Source organism: Theropithecus gelada, chromosome 9 (assembly GCF_003255815.1).
Source record: "Theropithecus gelada isolate Dixy chromosome 9, Tgel_1.0, whole genome shotgun sequence".
Taxonomy (NCBI): Eukaryota; Metazoa; Chordata; class Mammalia; order Primates; family Cercopithecidae; genus Theropithecus; species Theropithecus gelada.
The window spans coordinates 61,887,567-61,908,876 of NC_037677.1; the positions used below are offsets into that span (position 1 = coordinate 61,887,567).

The following is a 21,310-nucleotide window of genomic DNA, read 5'->3' on the forward strand; positions in this document are numbered from 1 at the left end:
CTCCAACCTTTCACCGCTGGTATGTCAACATTTAAATCTACAGCCAATAAGGAGGTTCACAGTTTCAACAAAACACCTTAAACAAAACCAGCACCCCACCCCATCCCCGCACGTCCCAGCTTCCCCAGTGGCTCATTCAAACTAACTTAAAGTCAAAAAACCATAAGCAAATATGCCTTTTCCAAATTTGCAGCCTCCAAGGCAGATGAAATGGTCAGACATTTGCCTTTTAGGGTTGTCCTAGGAAGAGCTAACAAAAAGGGTGACAGCCCCTAAACAGCTGCTTGGGGAGGAGGACATCTGCCTCTGTTTCACCAGCCACTCAGTGCTCAGGCCTTGCCTCGCGCAACGCGGTGCCGCTGGGGAGCAATGGTTCTGAGCAGCCAGTTGTTATACGGCTTTTGTTTTAACGAAGCCACCCATTACGGTAGAGCCATAACTCCAGGAAGCCAGCTGTCAGGGTTGTGGCGCAGGCCCCTGCGGGTGGGAGGCAAGGGGAGAAAAACGGTGTCTGGCCAAATTCCCTTTCTGACACCTGAGCCTGGCTGGCTTTGTAACCGGAGAGTTTTGCGCCCTTTCCCCCATCCCATCTTCCCCGGGGAGATCCTGGGGCCCTTCTTGCTCTCCATCCTTGGAGGGAGCTCAGGGACATTTCGGGATTCTGATTTCTTGGTCTGCAACTCCCTGTGTGCCAGGCTGGGCTGGGCCCCGCTGCGGCTGGCTGGCGTTTGGCGCTCTCATCCAGAGAGCGCTTCGCTTTGAAATCTACCCACTCTTTTTTTTTTTTTTTTTTTTTTTTTTAAACCAGGTATGATGATGTCAAACGTGATGCTGATGCTACAGTTACAGCCCCTGCTGGCGCAGCCTCTCTGATTCTGTCTTCCTCTCCGCGTCCAGTGCTGGGCTTTTTCAGACAAGTGCATCTCCTAACCAGGTCACATTTCAGCCGCGACCCACTCTCCGCCAGTCACCGGACGCAGACCGCGGGAGGAGGGCTGAGGACAGCCGCGTGCTCTTCACCAGCAGCGGGGTGGGAGGAAGGACATTAAAATACTGCAGAAGTCAAGACCCCCAGGTAGAACCCGGACCACGATGCGCGCCCCGGGCTGCGGGCGACTGGTGCTGCCGTTGCTGCTCCTGACCGCGGCAGCCCTGGCCGAAGGTGACGCCAAGGGTCTCAAGGAGGGCGAGACCCCTGGCAATTTCATGGAGGACGAGCAATGGCTGTCGTCCATCTCTCAGTACAGCGGCAAGATCAAGCACTGGAACCGCTTCCGAGACGTGAGTCCGCAGGGCCACCCGGGCAGAGGCCCGGGGTTGCAGGTTAGGGGAGTGAGCTCCGGTTGCGGGTTAGGGGAGTGAGCTCCAGGATCTGCGGGAGTGGCCGCCGCACGTCGCAGCCCAAGGCTCTGCAGCCCGGCCGGCTAATTACATGGAGAGTAAACAGTATGGGGGGGTCACAGCCTGGCGCCCCTCCCCTGTCCCTGTGGCCCTGGCCGGCGGCCCTGGGACCCCCCAGCCCCGGGGCTCTCAGCCCCACACCCGCCCGACAATCCGGGGGCGCGCTCTCCGGGGTCGCCCCTGCGGGCCGGGAGCGGGAAGGGGTGCGGGGCCGGGGGAACCCGGGCTCTGGCTGCTGCTGGACCCCGACCCGCTCCCCCGCTGCGTTGTGCGAGCCGCCCCCGGGCCTGTCCCAGCCACGGGGATGCTGCAGGCTGCACATACGGGGCACTGCAGCACCGGCAGGTCTGGGTGGGGCCGGCAGTGAGGGTGGCATCGGCTCGCGCGGTGCCCTCTGTTCCCACCGTGGGCTTTGCGGGAGGGGGCAGCAGGGGACGGGAGTGTGGCCGGGGCTCTGGGTCTGGGGTCCCAGCAGCCTTCCTAGGCGAGATGATGGAAGGCGTGTCTATACGGGGGTGGGCTGGGGTTCCCGTGCAGAAGGGCGCGCGAGGACCCAGGAGGGTTTTCCTGGACCAATCTTTCAGGGGGGAACCCAGCTCGGAGCGAGGGGAGCAGCTCGGAGCCGCAGGAAGGCTCCCGACCCGGTGGGCTTGAGAAGCCCGGGAGAGCCCAGAAGCTGGGTCTGGGGGCCCCCGGCGGGCGCCGCCCGAACCCCTGCGTAACCTTGGGCCGAACTCCGCGGGGTGGGGGCGGGGGGGGGCGGCTGCGGCACTTTTGTTTACCGGCACCTGTGGATCGGAGGGGAAGTCGCAGGCGGCGGCCTGGCGGGCCAGGTCCTTCCTCCGGGCCGGGCCGGGTTGTGGGCTGGGGAAGCAGGGGTGAGGCAGGGCGGGCGGAGGGTGTGGCTGGACCCCGAGATCGTTGGGGGTGCTGTGGGGGGATGGGCCCGGATGCGCCAGAGGCGACGCCGGCTGCTCCTGGCGACCTGGTGCTCACCATCGCCCTGACCCCAGAAAACCTCTTCTAGGACCCCGGTCCTTACTCCTGCTTCCCCAGATTCCGTCGTCCGACCCACCCAGTACAACGCAGGCCACACCATGACCTCTCCGGTTTTCTCTTAAACTGTGTGCATCCACAAGTTCCTTGGAAATTTGTTTAAAACACACTTGCTTCATAGGCTGTCCAGCCAAGCAATGGGAAGAGGCAGAGATTTGGATCTTTTTGTTACCGTCAGACAAGTGACTGTTTCTCCCCAAAGTCAAACTGGCAGGTTGTAATTCACAGAGGACAGCAGGAACCACGGGTAGCCAGGTCTCCAGGCTGAGTGGCCGGGCCCCCGATGGGCTGCTGATCTCCGCCTTCGCCCCACTTGCGACCTGTTCAGCCGCAGGAGCCTTGAGCCCCGCGAGGCCTTCCCGAGGCACCTGCAGGCCTGGCGCAGATGAGCCGCAGTCTCCTGCCGCCTCCTGGGCAGCAGCCTGGCCGCAGCAGCGAGGGGGTGGCAGCAGGCCGGCCCATCCGGAATCCATGTGTCACTGGCCTGGGCCTCCCTCCGACTCACTGGCTGTTTGATCTGCCAAAATGAGACCAGTGAAGGTCAGAGGGAAAAGAGATGCTTAATCAGAATAGGAAAGGTTTAAAATAAAAGATTCCTCCCCACCTCCCTTCTTCCACCTGCTTCTAATAGCCAGCTCAGTGGGTGAGAATAAATGACTTACTGCTTGACCCCATGGCACTGGGCTGCCCACCTGTCTCCCTGTATTGGTGCCAACCACTTCCCCCTTCCTCCCATGCTCATCAGAAGAAGGGCACTAGATTTGAAAGTCTTCAGGACTTGCACATATAAGATTTATGGGAAAGCTTTAGGCGTGTGTTGATTTTGGTAGCCTCAGGCTTTTGTAGGGCAGATGTCCTCTAAAACCCCATTGAAGGTAGTCCTGGCTGCAGGAGGACAGGGTCAGGGAGAGAAGTAGGACAAAGAAGGCTGGGCAGGAGGGCCTGGCCCTGGGGATCTGTTGACAGCCTCTGCAGAAAGGCAGGAAGGAGGCTGCTAGCTCAGAGCCACTGCATTGCATAACTCTAGGGGTGTCACAATAGAAATGTCGCCCCCTGAAGTTGTGCAGTGCACAGACAGTATACAGGGTCCCCACCAGCACTAGAAACGTATTCCTCTTCTGCCAGAAGAAGCCCTACTTCCTGCCTAAGGGCTGAAGGCACTCTAACTGGGCCCAGTAGCAATGGGCTTTATATTTCCATTAGGCCAGCTCTTTGGAAAATATGCTCCTTGGTTCCTCAAAGGAGAGATGGGAATTTCATTTGAACCCCTTAAGGGGTTGCAAGGTTGAACTGGGACTTTGTTCATAACCCCATAATGGTACAGGGCCCCTCATTTGCCCTAGTAGGGTGGAGGCAAGCAGGAGGAGTGGGATACTCTCAGGCAACAGGATTGGGAGGGAAATGCCTCATTAAATGATGTGGACAGAACTGAAGGGGGAAGTTGAGGGAATCATGTTGAAAGGGTCAGGAGAATAAAGAAGAGCAAGAAAACTTGAGGAGTTGCTCCACTTTGGAATTGGCCAGAGCTGGTTGAGAGGGAGCGCAGCTTAGCATCTTTCTCTGAGCACCAGGATTATAGGGAAGGCAGGATTTACCAGTTGAGTAATCCTCCCCTCCAGTGGGCTCAGGGCTTTCACAGCCTGCGCCTGGCTAGATCTCTTCTAATGCTAGGTGCCCAACTGCCAGGGAGGAGGGGATTCTGGCAGAGGAGCAGGGAGGTTGTGGACTCCACCTGGCTCCCTGGCCCACAGATCTAGCCATGCCCTGCCCTGGGCAGTCCTGGGCTTTTCCAAGCCCTGCTGCCCGATGCTCCTACCTCCCAATTCACTCCCTGCACAACTGGGTGGAATTTAATGCAGGTCTTTGGAACAAAGCATCTAGGGCCTAGAGGGATGGACACTTGGAGGAGACAGGTCCATTACACAGCATTCTTCAGGGCAGGCTCCACAGAGCTTGGCTATGAAGAACTGACTATTCTCTTTCTTCTTGGTTCTTCTCTACTTTGTACTCCACTTCTACGAAGTTTTCATTATATTTATGAGTGTCTTGCACAGTGCTTGGCACCCAGGAGGCGCACAGTTCATAAAAGTTGAGTCTCTGGTGCAGTGAGCACTCATGTCTGCCAGTCCCTACGGAAAGCACTTTAATTTGAGTGGTCTCTTGTGCCTGTCGACGACCTGGGAGATAGTTATTGTTACTTTACAGACTACCATTTTATGGTTGTAGAAACTGAGGCACACAGAAGTAACTTACCCAAAGGTCAAATAGCTAGTAAGTAGCAGAGCTGAGATTTGAATCCAAGTCATCTCACTTAATTTTGCTTTTCAGGGAATTCTAGGGCTCACCCTTAGAAAAAGTGAGAAGGAAGGGTCTATCCTGAAGAACAAAGTCTACCCTGGCTCGTGTCCTCTGAGTCTTCAAGGATACCCTGAGTAGGAGTGTCACCTCCTAGGAAGGTGGGCCAAAGCCCCCAGTGTCTCCAGCAGCCTTCCCATAGCCTGCTCCCCACCCAGGCCTAGCAACACTCCAGAGGCAGCTCTCCACCCAGGAGGGGCTGGGGTGCAGTGTGCTGGGACAGCTCTGGCCTGGGTGCAGGTTCAGACTCTGCCACTGACTGGCCCCAGGATACCGGGCACATCACATAACCCCTCTGAGCTTCGGTTTCAGACTAGGAAACTAAAAGGGACGCATAAGCCTGAAGGCACTTTGTCAGGGGGCTGGAGGGCTTCCAGGGCAGGTACTATGCTCCTTCCCGATGTAAAAACCACCAGATGGGTCCTCATTTCTGGGGCTGGCCCACACCATGCCTGTCCCTGTGAGAAAGACGTTACTGCACGTTCACTGTCACTCATTCACTGCAGATCTGAGCACTTCCTGGATGCCAGGGACTTCATCATGATCCTGGAGTCTGGTCCAGGGATATTGTTACCTGCTGGCTACATATGAGTCTCATGTGTTTAGGAACACCAAAAAGGCAAGTAGCAAGTAGCCACAAAGGGGCTCCCTCCTGACCACCCCTCCCTGCTTCCCACCCCACACACCTAAACCAGCGTGAGTGTGGGGATGTGCTGCGCCAATGTCTGTGGGTAAGTGTGGGTGTGTGAGAAGAACCCAAAAGTGGGTCAGGATGGATTTCATAATTGGGGTTTGGGTCCTCTGCCAGATAAAGTGACTAAAAACAAAACAAAACATATAACAACAACAACAATTGGGATTTGAGAATGGAAGGGTGGGCCTTTCCCTGACCTCCCCTCCACCCCGGCTTCTAATTGGAGCAGTGTCAGCAGAGCGATGGGCTCTTGAACACCCAGCCAGACTCCAAGCCTGGGAAGAGAGGGAGAGAAGAGCCCTCTTTGCCTGGAGAGGCTGTCGTATGCTACTCCAGTCTTGCAGCAGCCTGAGAGGATGGGAAGCCAGCACCCTCCCCTCCCCTTCTCGAAGAGGTCAGAAGGCTACCTGGAGCACAGAAGAGCTCTGTCCTACCCTGAGTCCCAAGGGCCAGAGAGAGTGCTCTGCTCATCTTCCCAGTGAGGGGATAGAACTAGTTGTGACCTTAGGGCAGCCACTTCACCTTTCTGGGCCTTGATTTTCCTGGTGGTTTAGTGGGGAGGCGAAACCAAATCATCTACAGAGGCTTTAGCATGCTGTGACTCCAGGAAGAGCCTGGAAATGGCCTGGCCACCCACAGGTATACCCTGCCTATCCTACCACACCACCGCCACAGGCTGGGCAGCAAGTCTTTGGGTTTAAGGAAGAGATTCTCTTTTTTTTTCCAGAGAAAGTACCTGTGACCAGATTAGGGGAGGGTGTATATTAGCTGGAGACCAAGAAACCTGAGAAATGGGGCCTAATGGCATCTTGGGGCAAGCACCAGGCTGAGGACGCACGTATCATCTCTCTTAGTTAGCTAGTTAGCGTGGGCTGCTGTAACAAGATACCAGAGATGGGGTGGCTTAAACAACAGAGATTTATTTTATCCTCACACTTCTGGAGGCCAGGAAGTCTAAGATCAGGATGCTGGCAGACTTGGTGTTTGATGAGGGCCCTCTTCCTGGCTTACACTTTTCTCATTATAGCCTCACATGGCAGAGAGAGAGAGAGCATGAGCTCTATGTAGCCTCTTCCTTTTTTTTTTTTTGAGACAGGGTCTCACTCTGTCACCCAGGTTGGAGTGCAGTGATGCAGTCCTGGCTCACTGCAACCTCCACCTCCTAGACTCAAGCGATCCTCCCACCTCAGCCTCCCAAGTAGCTGGGATCACAGGCACACACCACCACGCCTGGCTAATTTTTGTATTTTTTGTAGATAGGGGGTTTCACCATGTTGCCCAGGCTGGTCTTGAACTCCTGGACTCAAGCAATCCACCCCCTTCCACCTCCCAAAGTGCTAGGATTACAGACATGAGCCACCATGCCAGCCTCTAGCCTCTTAAACAGACCCCGATGAGGGCCCTACCCTGATGGCTTACCTAGACTGAATCTACCCCCCCAAGACCCCGCCTCCTAATCAACTCCCATTGGAGGTCAGGATTTCAGCATTTGGGTTTGGGGGAACACAAACATGCAGTCTACAACGCCATCTCTGCGTCTCCTTGCAGGAGCAATGTGGGTCTTCTTAGAGTTGCGGATGGGAAAAATGTATGCCCAGGCCTAGGCCTGGATACAGAATTTAGATACCACTGTGCCCAGCCTCAGTGTGCAGACCTGGCCCGGCTGTGGCTCTTGAAGTGTGCCAGCCTCTGACCGCCCAAGGGCTTGGCCAGCATCCAGTTGCAGGTGTGGCTCCTTCCTTGGGGTTCCTGCAGCATTTATTGGCCATAACTCATTTGGCACAGGTTTAGATGCCACCTCATAGCATCACTTAAACTGCGGGCTGTATCTTCCGAGTCCTTCTGCTGGTATTTGTAATGTATGTTTGTCACATTCCTCCCATCGTAATCCCCTGAGGACAGGGTCTGGGAACAGACTGCCTTGCGTAGCTTACCACCCCATCCCCAGAGCATTGCATGGGGTGTTTGGCACACAGTAGGTGCTCAATGTAAACGTGTGCACTGTGGCATGTTAGAGCCAGACAGGATCTCATCCAGCACATTCTCTGCACCCCTCCCTCTCCTCTCCAACTAGCAGTGCTGTGGGTTCAAATAAAGAGGGGCTGGGGTGCTGGTCTGACTGTGCTGGTGATTTGGGGAGATCTCTTCCTCTTCCTGAACCCCAAAACATTGGGACAAACACAGCAACACGCTCAGCTCCCTGAATTTCAGTGATTCATTTGTGGGATAAGGGAGTGAATGATAAATGAAGGACGACTGTCCCCGGGTCTCCCTGTCCTTCAGCCCTCTGTGCCTGTCCCTGGCTGCAGCCAGTCTCCTGTGGAGAGGGTGCTCTGAGCCTCTTCCCCACTCCCACACCTTATTATGCCCAAAGAGTGTGCCAGTCACCTATCAGACATGTGGATGGTGGGGACAGGGCTCCCTTGGGTAGAGAACAGCTTCTGTAGGGCGGGGTGTGCAGCCCCTTCCTGCTCTCTGCCCTGACACCTGCCAATCTGTCAAGGCTGCCCTGTACAGAAGGGTAAGCCAGACCCCGCTGGTGTCTTACCTCTGCCTGGATGCAAACAGCTCGCTCCTTCCCTGACCCCTTGTCCCCTGGCATAGGGCAGAGGACGCAAAGAGTCTGAAATCATTCAGGCTCCTATTCTACTAATCTCCAAGTTCTCAGTTTGGAAGAACTGGGGGAGCAGAATCCTGGAGGCTCAGAAGCACTGAGCCCCACATTTCACAGGTAAAGAAACAGGGCCAGCCGGGCGCGGTGGCTCAAGCCTGTAATCCCAGCACTTTGGGAGGCTGAGACGGGCAGATCACGAGGTCGGGAGATGGAGACCATCCTGGCTAACACGGTGAAACCCCGTCTCTACTAAAAAATACAAAAAACTAGCTGGGCGAGGTGGCGGGCGCCTGTAGTCCCAGCTACTCAGGAGGCTGAGGCAGGAGAATGGCGTAAACCCGGGAGGTGGAGCTTGCAGTGAGCTGAGATCTGGCCACTGCACTCCAGCCTGGGTGACTGAGCGAGACTCCGTCTCAAAAAAAAAAAAAAAAAAAAGAGAAACAGGGCCAGAGAAAGGGCAGAAAAAAAAAAAAAAAGAAACAGGGCCAGAGAAAGGGCAGGCACCTGCGACACCGCTCCTCTTGCGGCCCGGGGCTCTTCCCCTGCACCATGGCCTGTGGCTCAGCTCCAGCCCTGGGGTCTCCCTCAGACCTCCCTGGGGCTTGAATTCTGACCCCCATCCCCATGTTCCAGAAGGGAAGCCAGGGTCCTGAGGCAGCTCAGAACACAGCCCCGGGCCTCTCACTCCTCCCACTGTTCTCTGCCCTTTATGGACTATTGGGGCAGGGACCAAGGACTAGGGCAACCACCAAAATGCCACTGGACCAGCAGGGAGGTCAGGCCCCGGGCATCAGGTGGGTGTTGGCACAGGCATACCTGAGCCCAGGCCCAGCCCGGCTCCTGGCATGCGGGGAGTGATGATAAGCACATTTTTGCCCTCCAAGGAAATTCCTCTGAGGGCAGAGGAGGTGGGAGGCTGGAGTCTTCTAGATGCCTGTCTCCTTCTGTTTATCCAGGCCTAACACAGCCTCTGCCGCCGCCTCCAAGAGAGGGGCAAGTATTTATATCTGGCCCCTCTGCCCCCCACCCCCCTGCCCAGCCACCCCCACCCCCTCGCAGGGACGCTGCCTCCCCAAGTGCCCTCTCCCGGGTGTGTGATGGAGTGTTAATCCTCAGCAGGGGAGGATCCCAGGTGTCGCCACTGGGCCCCGCCTCGCTCTTTTCTGGGTCCTTCTCTCTGTGCCCTGTGGCTGTTTCCAGGGAGGGCAGGAGAAGGCCACAGAGGCCAGCTTCTTTCCAGTCCTGGGCCTTCTTCGGTGGACTGGCCTCCATCACAGGCTCCCTTGCCTGAGGAATGAGGTCAAAATAATGGCAGGTACAGGGCCTCTCAGATGCTGAGCCAGGCCTGGCCCACTTCCATTTTTAGAGATTCTTGGTCTATTAAAAAATGAAGAAATGCCGTAACAAGGTTAGGGAAGTTGTAGTGTATTCAGTCTTATGATGACCGTCTTCTTTCCGTCCTCTTGCTGTGCTTCTGGCTGTGTGGCAAGTGGAGACAATGTCAGACATCCATATTGAGGCCCCTTGTAACACTGAGATTCTACAGAGCCTCTGCCCAGCCCTGCCCCTACGCTCCCCGTGTGTGTGCCAGAGAACCCGGGGTTCAGGTGTCCTGTCTTGTGTGTTTTGAAAGTACAGAGCTTCAGTTCACAAAGTGCCCTTGCAGACATGATTGCTCGGGTTCTTCTGTAGCTCAGAGGGGAAGGCAAGGGGGTCTTCCTTATTTTGCAGCCAAGGAAGCCAGTCCAGCAAGGGAAGCAACTCACTTGCTGGCAGTCAGTGGCAAGACCAAGCAGGAGCCCAGGCCCCCGAGTCCTTGGTGGTGAGGGGCGTAGGGGGTAAGGTCTCCCTGTCACACTGTGCTGCAAAGAAGCAGGTGGATCTTGACCCCATAAGCCAGGGTCTGGAGGGCTGCTCTTCTTTGCTGATGCGCTGCTGGGCCCCAAGCTTCCCACCAGATGGAGAAGCTGGGAGAGATTGGGTTAATTCAAGCTGTGAAGTGAGCGGGTGATTTGGGTGCTAATTAAAATGACAGGAAGTAAACAGCACTTGGAAACACCCAGCATGTGCCCCCTAAGCCTGACTAGGCTTGCGCACTCACTGCTGTCTCCCCCAGCTTGGCGCAGTGGGCACCGTCTCCATGGCAACTGAGCTGAGCTGCAGAGATCAAAGCTGGAGATGGGTTAGCTCCAAACCAGTCAAACCAGGGGTCGTGTGAAGGGGTTTCTGAAAAATGCCTGGAGAACGGGGGCCCCCAGGTGTCTTCCTCTTCCACCGCCAGACCCTCCCCTCCTAACTGCAAAACTCCCTGCCTAGGGCTTGAAGCTGAGTTGGTGTGGTAGGAGAAACCACCTGTGGGCTGGGATTGGGCCTCCTGGGACCCGCCCCTGGCCTGGAACTTTTTTCATCAGCTAACATTCATGGAGTACTGGTTAGAGGCATGGATTCTGGAATCACAGTTCTGGGTGCAGCACTCTTCTCCTTTGCAATTGCTGTGTGACCCTGCATAAGTCACTTAACCTCTCTGAGCCTCAATTTTATCATCTGAGACATGGAGATAATAATAGTAATGTTTCTTAGAGTTGTTGTGAAGAGGAAACAAGCCAATGAAAGTAAAATGTTTAGCATAATGCTTGCCACGTGGTAATTGCTGTAAAGATGTCAGCCAGTGTTAGGAGTGTGTATTACTAGATGCTGGGCATAGAGAGAAGAAATTTACATGATCTCTGCCCTCAAGGAGGGCATCCAAGGAACTGGCCATCTAACTAGGGCGGAGTGAGGCAGAGGCGACATTGCCTGGTGTCACTGGAGCAATGGTAGACTTCTGTGAGGCGCAGCTGGCCTGAAGGATAAGGAGTGGGGCTCGGGAAGATGATGGCCGAGCTGGGTTTTGGGAGATGAGTAGAAATTCTGGGGCTGACATGAACTGGCATTCCAGATGGCGAAGGCTGTGCTGGCCATGCTGGAACCTTGCAGGAGGGACCTGGAGCCGGGGTAGCCAGGGAGAGATCAAGAGAAGATGGAATTTCTTCTGTAGGTGACAGGGAACCCGTGAAGGGCTTTCAAAATATAATACTTATGATATTTTTTATTATTTTTAGAATTTATTTTATTTTATTATTTATATTTATTATGATTATGATTATGTTTTTTCCCTTTATTACAAAGTAATATATGTTCATTGCAGAAATTTTGGGGAAAGTTGGGGAAAAGCAGAAAGATGTCAGAATTCTCTGTATTCCTACCCAGCAGAGGAAATGACTATTACCATTTTGGTGTAAATCCTTTTCACCTACTCACTTTCTTTTTCCCCAAAATGAGATCAAACTGTATATTCAGTTTCAAGGAGGGAGAGACCGGGTCAGAATTGTGTTCTGGAAGGATCTGGGTGGCCACAGCCATGTGGAAGATCGTGGGAGGAGGGAGACCCTCAGGAGGCGCTGCAGTTGTTCGGGTTGGGGTGGTCCAGGCCAGTGGGTGGAGGGCAGGGAGGGCAGGCAAGAGGGATTTGGGAGGGGAAGGGGCAGGACAGTCTTTGGGTTGGCAAGGGTGGCACTGTGAGCCTGCTGCAGGAACAGGCCTGGAATGGGAAGCAGGAGCCTGGGTTCTCCCCGGACCAGCCTGTTCCTCAGCGCACCTTGTATTGCTTTGTGTGAGGCACCCTCGGAGGGAGGAAGAACGGCTGCTCTTTTTCATCCCAGAGGCCCCGTGTTTGGGGTGAAGGCACCCAAGAACATCAGCAAAGTGTTAGACATAAGCACAGAGCGGGAGGGACCTGAGGCCTCATGGCTGGCTCAGTGGTCTCTAAGCTGCCTGCCTAGAGCCAGCGCAGAAGCCTGGCCCAAGCTGGGTCTTGCCCATGGGATTCCAGAAGTCTCAGGTAGCACGTGGGTGCTGGAAGATTTAAAAAGCTCCTCGGGGAAGGGCACGGTGGCTCATGCCTGTAACCCCAGTGCTTTGGGGGGCTGAGGCAGGAGGATCACTTGAGCCCAGGAGTTGGAGATCAGCCTGGGCAGCATATCAAGACCCTATCTTTATGAAAAAAACCACACCAAAAGTTAGACAGGCATGGTGGCACATGCCCGTGGTCCCAGGTACTTGCAAGGCAGGAGGATCGCTTGAGCCTGGGAGTTTGAGGCTACAGTGAGCTATGATCGTGCCACTGCACTCCTGCCTGGGTGACAGAGCAAGACCCTGTCTCAATAAATAAATAAAAATAAAGAGCTCCTCGGCTGATTCTAAGGCACAGTCACCACTGAGGTCCTCATGGCACAGTAAGGAAGTGACTTGTTTGAGGACACGCCGTGGGCCAGGCTGAAAGTGGACTCCTGGTCCAATGCCCCTTCTATGTCCTCTCTCTACCTCCTCCTCCTCAGTTCAGACACTGATCCTCTCTCAAGGAGAGATACTCTAACTTATGGGGTGGGAGTAGGGGATGGGGAACCCTGGCTCAGTTTCTCTTTTGTCTTGCAATCTCTGGCCAGTTGCTGTTCCTCTCTGAACCTTCATTTTCTCCTTTCTTCTGGTGTTGATCCTGTTGGCTCTGACCACTTCATAGGACTGTGAAGACAAAAGGCAGACCCATCCAAATTCCTGGAGAGAACTTACTCTAAAAGCACCATGCAGGCTGGGCACAGTGGTTCACGCATGTAATCTCAGCACTGTGGGAGGCTAAGGCAGGAGGATTGCCTGAGCGCAGGAGTTCAAGACCAGCCTGGGCAACATGGCAAGACCCCCATCTCTATTAAAAAAAATGTTTTTAAATTAAAAGCTTTACTCATATAGATAGGTAGATAGATAAGCATATCTAAGCACCATGCAATACAAGCCATGGGCTCTTCCAAATCCCCATTTTCCAGGTGAGGTTGGCAGCAGAGCCACCTGCCAGCACTCTCAGGTGTAGAACGGGGCCTCTGTTTCCTGAGAAGCCCCAGGTGCCCTGATGAGACTATTTCTCACAACTGCTAATGAGCCCACTGGGGTGCCAGAAATAGACACCCAACGCTGCACTGAAAGGCATTATTCGCACTTGCCAACAAACACCTTCTTATCAGCTTAAAGGTGGCACCAGCCCACACCTGGCCTCAGGGGCCCTCAGTGTGTCCCTGGGTTTTGCCCTCAAAGTGGCCACTCCCAAGTTGCCCACAGGACTTCCTCATCCTTCCTCCCTGCAAGACCACCTAGGGGACTCTCCTCACACCGCCTATGGTCTCTGCTGTCCCCGTGGTGGCCTCTCCCTCTCCACTTTTACGGGGTTCCTCATGTGGCATCTCTATCCCCCATTTCCCCACCCACAGTCCGGGGCCTTTTCAGCTTTGATTTGTTAAGTGCTTCTTGGATCCCAGGCACCCCACAGGTGCCATCTGCTTTAATCTCTTGAGTAGTGCCGTGAGGCACTGAGCCCCTTGAGGTCGGATGCTTGCCCAAGGTGCACTGGTCAGGGGAAGCCTGGGGATCTGCAGGACCCCAGGGCCCTGCTCTCCTCGTCCCTCTTTGGCTGGCTGTCTTTGCTCTCCTGAGAGTGAGGGTCCTGGAATCCAGATCCACCGGGGCCCCTCCATCCCTCCCACCCAGCCTGGCCACAGCAGAGGCAAAAAGCCGAGGCTGGAACCTGGGGCAGTGCTTTGCACAGAAGGGGCTGCCTCCCTGCCAACTGAGTCAGGAGGGGAGTGGGGGATGGTGGAGCTGCTGGGGAAGTCCCTTTCTTAGAACTCCCACCCCATCCCCACTTTCCCCCAAATTTCTAATCAGAAATTCTTGGTCTTGATCTTTGAGAATCCACTTTGTGTACTGAGTCCCAAAGATTCCACTCACAGCCTGGCTGGAGGTTAAGGCAGCAGGGTTGGGCCAGAGGATGGAAGTATCAGGGGCCTCAGATGATGCCCAGGGGCTGGAGGTGCCTTCCGTACTCCCACTCTGGGCAGGTGGGTTATGGGCACACAGATCTTGTTGGTTGAGGGCAGGTATGGTTGAGGGCTCATACCTCCCTCCCAGAACCCAGCCATTTCCTGTCACCTGCACAGTCTTGTCCCCACCCTTGCCCCAGGGGATGATGGGTACAGATGGGAAGACCCCAGCTGATGGAGACCAGTTGCCACTTTTGCCCCAACGCTTGTCATCATGGCCTCAGCAGCTGCACCTCTCTTGGCCTCCCTCTATCTTCTGTGGGGTGGACCCCCAGTAGAGGACCCCTGCACCCCGAGGAGCTCCTGGAGAAGGCTTCGTTGGTTTTAGCAAATGAGGGAAGTGGTACCTCCGCGGAAGCTTGCCTAGGGGCTCAGGAGTGCTCAGGTCAAGCCCCAGGGATGGGGTGGGTGTGAGGCCAGGTGCCCCGCAGGCTCCCAGGAAGCACCTCTGCAGCCATCCTCTGTCTGCTCCTGGGCCCAGGGGCTGCGGGACTCTTGGCTGCTGGGACAGGTATGTGTGGGCCAGGTGTGGGCCGAGCAGAGGGGTGGGGAAGAGGCTCAGTGAGAGAGACAGAGGAGAAAGGGACACAGGAACACACGGGGATGCAGGTGAAAGCAAGAGAAAGGAGAGAGAGGGAGAGAGCCGGCCTGGGCCCTCATGGGAGCAGTTTGTGGTCCTCCCACCCTCTCCCTCCTTCCCGTCTCCTGCTGCCTCCCTCTCGCACTGCGGAAGAGGCAGGAAGGCCAGCCTGAGGGAGAGCCTCGAGTGCGAAACTGGAGGCTGCTCACAGAGTGGGTCTTGTCACCTCGTTTCTGGATAAAAACCATCTGGCACTGGGTGAACAGTGTCCTTGTTAGTGTCCTTGTTTTCCTACTGTAGCTACACACGTGTGTGCATATGTCCACCTGTGCATAAATGAGGATGTGCATACACACAAACGCACCTGCACACACACGCTACATAGTACAGACCTGTGAGTTTGCATGAGTGCACCTGGGTCTGCATAAATGCACACACGCACAGAAGCATGCACTTGGGTCTATGCCTGTGCACACCGCGTCTTTCTTGGTGGTGATGCCAACTGCTTGCTCGGGTCTGGCCCCTTCTGGCCTTTGTCCAGGAGGCCTCACCCTGCCTGCTCTGATGCTTGCCAGCTTCCAGGGGAGGCTTCAGAAGCCTGAAGGCCTTGGGATTTCAAAGCCCTTTAGGCACGGTTCTGTGTGCCCACTGCTGCATGCATGTGGGTGCCCTTTGGTGCCATGGCCCCGTGCGCTTTTCCCCTAGACCTGACAGCTCTGCTCACCCCTGCACATCTCCGTTCCTTTGGGCTAGGGCAGAACTCAGGATGAAGGGGGCAGCTGCGCATGACTTCTCATGCCCTTCTCCCCCCCAGCTCCCAGAGCCCCTCCTGGAGCCCCATGCAGAGGAAGTGGGCAGCTGGTCCTTGTAACTGCCAGCCTCCAGGCCTGGGAAGCCCCCTCCTTGCCTGCCTGGCAGAGCTTCCACTAGGAGTGCCCTGGGACTGTTTGGTGTTTTTTAGCAACTGTCTCTGCCCTGTAGGGGAAAGGGAGGAAGCCAGATACGTTGAGTGTTCTTACCAGGGAGCTGGGTTGGGTGGGAGGTGCTCTGCCTCTGGCCACTCTGTGGTCCATGGCCCGAGAGGCCTCTGCAGCCAGAGCAGGGTGAGAAGGTCTCCCTTGTGTCTTAGGCCTCAGAGAGTGTGTTGTAGCAAGAAGAGTGGCCTGTGCTGGGTGTCAGGACATCTGGGTTCTGTGACAGGAGGACCTGGGTCAGGTCATCTCCTGTCTCTGGGCTTTCTCCTGCACAAAGAGGGGGCTGGACCAGGTGACCTCTTAGGACCCTTTCTGGGTCCTCTGCCTCAGGATTTGAAGCTGACTGTGATAACTGGGGAAGCCTCATCACAGGCATGGCCTCCCCACTCACTCCGTGCACCAGCTGAGCTCTGTAGAGAAGTGAGACCTTGAGCAAAAAGCATCCCTTTGCAGCCTGGATGAGAGGGCCTTTTCCCCGCCTCACTCACATGGTGGGCAGAGGTCAGGAGAGCGGACTGACAAGGAAGAGGCCTTGGCAGGAGACAGACAGTGCACCGTTTCTCAGGCAGTTTCTGGGACACCCAGGGCACAGGCATGAGAAGCTCTGTTCCCGTCCAGTGTGGGCCCCTCGGACATCTGTCCTGGTGGTGGGGCTGGGAATGGAGTGGGGGTGCCCCACCCTCTCAAAGAAAAAGCCTCTTCTTCTCCTAAGGCCAGTCTTAAGCTCTGTGGTGAAGACGTAAGAATACTGGCCTCCTATTGGGGTTCCTGGGGGGTCAGAGGAACACAGCCATCAAAGGCCATTGCTCAGCACCCATGGCCACATGACGAGGCGGGGGACCCCAGAAACACCAGAGGGCCTCACACTGATATCCCCATCTTTCTCCCTTTCTCCTCCTGCTCCGTTTTCCATGGCTTGCGGCTGTTCCCTGATCTCCAGGAAGTGGAGGTGAGTACTGCCGGGGGCCCAGTCTGTGTGGTCTCTGCAGAGCACACCCCCTCCCCTCCTGTCCCTCCACACCCTCACTCTGACTTGCCTTCCCTGCCAGCCTCCAGTGTGGCGTGGGGGCAATAAGGAGCTCACGGGAGAGGCTGGAAAGGACTCTAGACATGGGTTTACAGGTATAGAGGTGTGGGGAAGGCAGCTGGCAGGGCCTGGGTGGACAGGAGTCAGCCACCAGGATGACGGCCATTGGCACATGGCATTGCTGGCCCGGCCTCTCCTTGGCCCCGCAGTTGAACCTCTGGGATATGGATCTTAGCCCTTCCCTTCTCCGTTGTCCCTCTCTGTCCTCTAGGACGACTACATCAAGAGCTGGGAGGACAATCAGCAAGGAGATGAAGGTAACATGACTCTCCCGGTGGGGGAAGGTGACTGACAAGTGTGAAGACTTGAGACCAGAGGGCAAGCCCTGACCCCACTTGGAGGCTCCTTGAGCAGCCAGGCCCTGGTAGGGGTGGGACTCCTGAGCTCAGGAGCTCTGGTTATCAAGGGCTGCTGGAGGGAGAGGCCTCCCAGCTCAGAAGCGGGGCTGGAGGTTCTTGGGTTCTCCCAGGTGACCTGTGTCCTGACTCTGTGCCCCTGTAGCCCTGGACACCACCAAGGACCCCTGCCAGAAGGTGAAGTGCAGCCGCCACAAAGTGTGCATCGCCCAGGGCTACCAGCGGGCTATGTGCATCAGTCGCAAGAAGCTGGAGCACAGGTGAGGGGTTTGGGGAGGTGGGAGCCCTGGAGGGGGTGTGTTCAAAGAGCAAGGGCTCAACTGACCCTCTCCTTATGAATTAGCCATCTACTGCTGTGAAATAAATTATAAAACTTAGTGCTTAAAACAGCAAATATGTATTATCTCACATCATTTCTGAGGGTTGGAATCCAGAAGTTGTTCTCTTAGATGGTTCTGGCTCGGGGTCTGTCTTGAGGTTATAATCAAGGTGCTGGCTGGGGCTGTTTCATCTGAAAGCTTGTCAGGGGCTGGAGGATCCACTTCCAAGCTCACTCTTATGCTCTTGGTGGGAGGCCTCAGTTCCTGGTCATGTGGACCCCTCCATAGGGATGCTTGAGTGTCCTTACAACATGGCGGCTGCCTTCACCTAAAGTAAGTCATTCAAGAGATGAGTGAGGAGAAAGCCACACCATATAAGAACAATTACCAGGCCGGGCGCGGTGGCTCAAGCCTGTAATCCCAGCACTTTGGGAGGCCGAGACGGGCGGATTACGAGGTCAGGAGATCAAGACCATCCTGGCTAACACGGTGAAACCCCGTCTCTACCAAAAAAGACAAAAAACTAGCCGGGCGAGGTGGCGGGCGCCTGTAGTCCCAGCTACCCGGGAGGCTGAGGCAGGAGAATGGCGGGAACCCGGGAGGCGGAGCTTGCAGTGAGCTGAGGTCCGGCCACTGCACTCCAGCCTGGGCGACAGAGCAAGACTCCGTCTCAAAAAAAAAAAAAAAAAAAAAAGAACAATTACCAAACACTGTGGGATCCAGGGAAGGTCACATCTCCTTTTTGGGCCTTGATGTAGTATCTCTAAGACAAATAGGTTAGACTAGATAATTTGAGGTTCCTTTCAGCTTTGACATGCAGTGACTTCATGAAATATTTAAGGTGGTAGCTTGTGAGAGGTTGTAGCTTGCAGAGGAGAAAGGAGTGAGGGACATTTAAGGAAGCCTTAGCTCCAGCTGGGTGCGGTGACTCACGCCTGTAATCCCAACACTTTGGGAAACCAAGGTGGGTGGATCACCTAAGGTCAGGAGTTCGAGACCAGCCTGACCAATATGATGAAATCCTGCCTCTACTAAAAATACAAAATTAGCCAGGCATGGTCGCTTGTGCCTATAGTCCCAGCTACTTGGGAGGCTGAGACAGGAGAATTGCTTGAACCTGGGAGGCTGAGGTTGCAGTGATCCAAGATCACGCCACTGCACTCCAGCCTGGGTGACAGAGTGAGACTCCATCTCGGGAAAAAAAAATAAAGAAAAAAGGAAGTCTTAGCTCCAGCCCAAGGACAAGGCCCTGTCTGGCTTCAAGACCCTGGAAAAGGTTCCAGTTCCCTCCCTTCTCTCCTGAACCACAGAAGATGAAAGATGGAGTTGCAGTCTTAGAAGGCTGCAGGGGCGTGGCCAGTAATGTAATGCACGAAGAGCGGTTTTTTCACGGGCCGCTCTGTGGAGCACAGGCCTGGCAGCTCCCTCTTGGCCCTGGCCCATTATGTGGGAATGCAGGTCCAGGACTCCCACGTCTTCCATTTTTCAAAGAAAGGCCAAGAATCCAGGTATTTATGTGAACTCTCCCATTTGGTAAATGTTAGTGCATAAATAACTCAATTTAAAAAAAAAAAAAACCCTTGGTGGCCAAATATGGCCCAGAGGTCATCAGTTTGCAACCTCAGATTTGGTCTGACCCCTTAAGTGAAGTGTGACTCCCTTTTACCTCTGGCTGTCAGACCTGGAGTTGCTACCTGAAGGCCCCATGGGACTCAGTGAAGCCTAGAAGAAGCGAAGCTGGAGGAATTTATGCCTTGCCCAGTTGGTTCAACCCTCTGAGCGGGAGGAAGGTCTGGCAGCAGTGTGGGGAGGGTGGGCAGGGGCAGGAAGGGGCTGATCTGCTGGAGGTTGCTGCTGCCTTCCTGTTGGAACAGGTCTCCTCAGCCCTCCCTTCCCCTGCTCCTTCCTCATTGTCACCTCCACCCTGGTGTGCTCCCCACCCTCTCCTGTAGGATCAAGCAGCCGACCGTGAAACTCCATGGAAACAAAGACTCCATCTGCAAGCCCTGCCACATGGCCCAGCTTGCCTCTGTCTGCGGATCAGATGGCCACACATACAGCTCTGTGGTGAGGAGCCCTGGCCCCAGGTAGGGTGGGGGTGGAGTCACCCGAGCCCACAGGAAGCAGAAAGGATGACCCAGCTGGGGCCTCCCAAGGGGTTTCCAGGACTGAGGTGGGGCCAGATGGCAAGGTCAGTGCGTTCAATGCAGCCAGCCATACTGGGGCCACCTGCAGCCCTGGCTGGGACTACCTGAGAGTTGGAGCCAGACCCTGTCTGTCCCTGACCTCGGACAGGTGCAGGTAGGGAGTGGGGCCTGGAAGAGACTCTGCGGTCAGGTAACTGCAAGTCAAAGGAACTGAGGGAAGCCTCAGCCAAGTGTCCATGGCTGTGGAAGAAGGAGCTCTGGCATCCAATTGTTAGAGGGCGAAGAAAGAAGGATTTCCACAGGGAGGCGCCAGTGTTCACCAGTGAGCAGGAGCCTTCTGGGGCAGCAGGAAATAATCCGCCATAAGAAGGCGATGGAAGAAGGAACTGACTGGGAGAATGAATTCGCACCTTATGGGGATTTTTGTGAGGATTTCAGGAGACAATATTTGAGAAAGCATTTAAAAATTTTTAGGCTGGTCATGGTGGCTCACGCCTGTAATCTCAGCACTTTGGGAGGTTGAGACGGGTGGATTGCTTGAGTCCAGGAGTGTGAGACCAGCCTGAGCAACATAGTGAGACCCTGTCTCTACAAAAAATATAAAAATTAGCTGGGTGTGGTGGCATATGCCTGTGATTCCAGCTATTTCAGAGGCTGAGGTGGAGGCCAGGAGTTCGAGGCTGCAGTGAGCCATGATTGCACCAGCCTGGGCGACAGAGTGAGACCTTGTCTCAAAAAAAAAAAAGTAACATAGAAATACAGATGCTGATTATGAATGTTTTTACTGGCAACAAGGAGTCAGGAATTGCTTGGTTTGGGAGGGCACTGACAGCTGGCTCGGGGTGGATGCCAGGGCTGAGGGGCCTTCCTGGAGTGAGATGCAGATTTCAGTCACCCGCTGTGGGTGATGATTGACGTTGCTGTGGGGATGAGGTCACCAGGGAGAAGAAAGGGAGGAGAGAGAGAGAGAATGAGGAAGAGGCCAAGGCAGAGGCTGTATTTAGGAGGTGGGAGGGGTGCAGAGGAGCTGGCAGAGCTGGCAGAGGGAGGAGGAGAAGAAGAGGAGCTAGTGTCCCACGACCCAAGGCCAGGGCAAGGTCTGGGCAGGACGCTGCAGTGTGGCCCGGTTCGGGGATCATGCTGTCCTTTAGGGAGGTGGAGTCAGCAGGAAATCTGGCTTTCACCCTGGCCCATGGCCTTGGGCAAGTCACTGGACCTCTCTGCGCCTTGCTGTTCTCTGCTGAGCAGGAGAAACCCAAGCCTCCCAAGTGAGACAATGTTATCGAGTGCTGTGATGACCCGCTTCCCATTAGCAGCCGCCTCATGAGAAGAAAGAGATATGACCAGGAGAAAAGGCTTTCATGACGAGGAGTGCATGAGCCCCTCTTAGAACCTGGCTTTAGCAGGCAGCTGTGGCAGAAGCAGTTCTCAGTGAAGGCCAAGGAATTGTTAGATGCTCCATAGGCGGTGCTGTGTCTTCTCAGGAGAGCTGAGAAAAGCCCACTGGGGTGACTGTGGGGAGATCACTGAGGGAAGGGCTGATGGCTGATTACACAGGGACCAAGGAACAGGCCATGAGAACCAGGGGGAGCGATAGACAGCTAACACAGGGGAGGGGTGACGGGGCAGGGAGGGAAGGGGAGATGGGTGTCCTGGGAGGGACAAATCCTCAGAGAGGGCCGCGCAGGTTCATGGGAGCCTGCATGGCTAGGACCAGCTCTGGACTCTGCTTCCCGGGCCCTGCCACTCTCCACCGTGCACCTTGGTCTGCAGAGGGACCAAGAGGGGCCCTTCCGGCTGTTCATGGGCGCTCCATGGGG

General features: G+C 55.4%; 1 protein-coding gene across 4 annotated transcripts in view; it reads left to right on the top strand.

Annotated features, from left to right (window-relative positions):
• Positions 1–340: 340 nt before the first annotated feature.
• Positions 341–21,310, top strand: part of SPOCK2 (SPARC (osteonectin), cwcv and kazal like domains proteoglycan 2) — a 29,934-nt gene continuing 8,964 nt past the window's right edge. The window contains exons 1-6 of one of the 4 annotated variants that reach the window (XM_025396511.1): positions 341–427; positions 809–1,281; positions 16,521–16,529; positions 16,879–16,924; positions 17,169–17,283; positions 19,296–19,410. In XM_025396511.1, coding sequence (XP_025252296.1) covers positions 1,093–1,281; positions 16,521–16,529; positions 16,879–16,924; positions 17,169–17,283; positions 19,296–19,410 — 474 coding nt within the window. In that variant the 5' untranslated portion in view covers positions 341–427; positions 809–1,092. Of the gene's footprint in view, positions 1,282–2,457; positions 3,132–16,520; positions 16,530–16,878; positions 16,925–17,168; positions 17,284–19,295; positions 19,411–21,310 lie in introns of those variants that run through there. The other 3 variants (XM_025396512.1, XM_025396510.1, XM_025396513.1) reach the window with 3 other exon arrangements.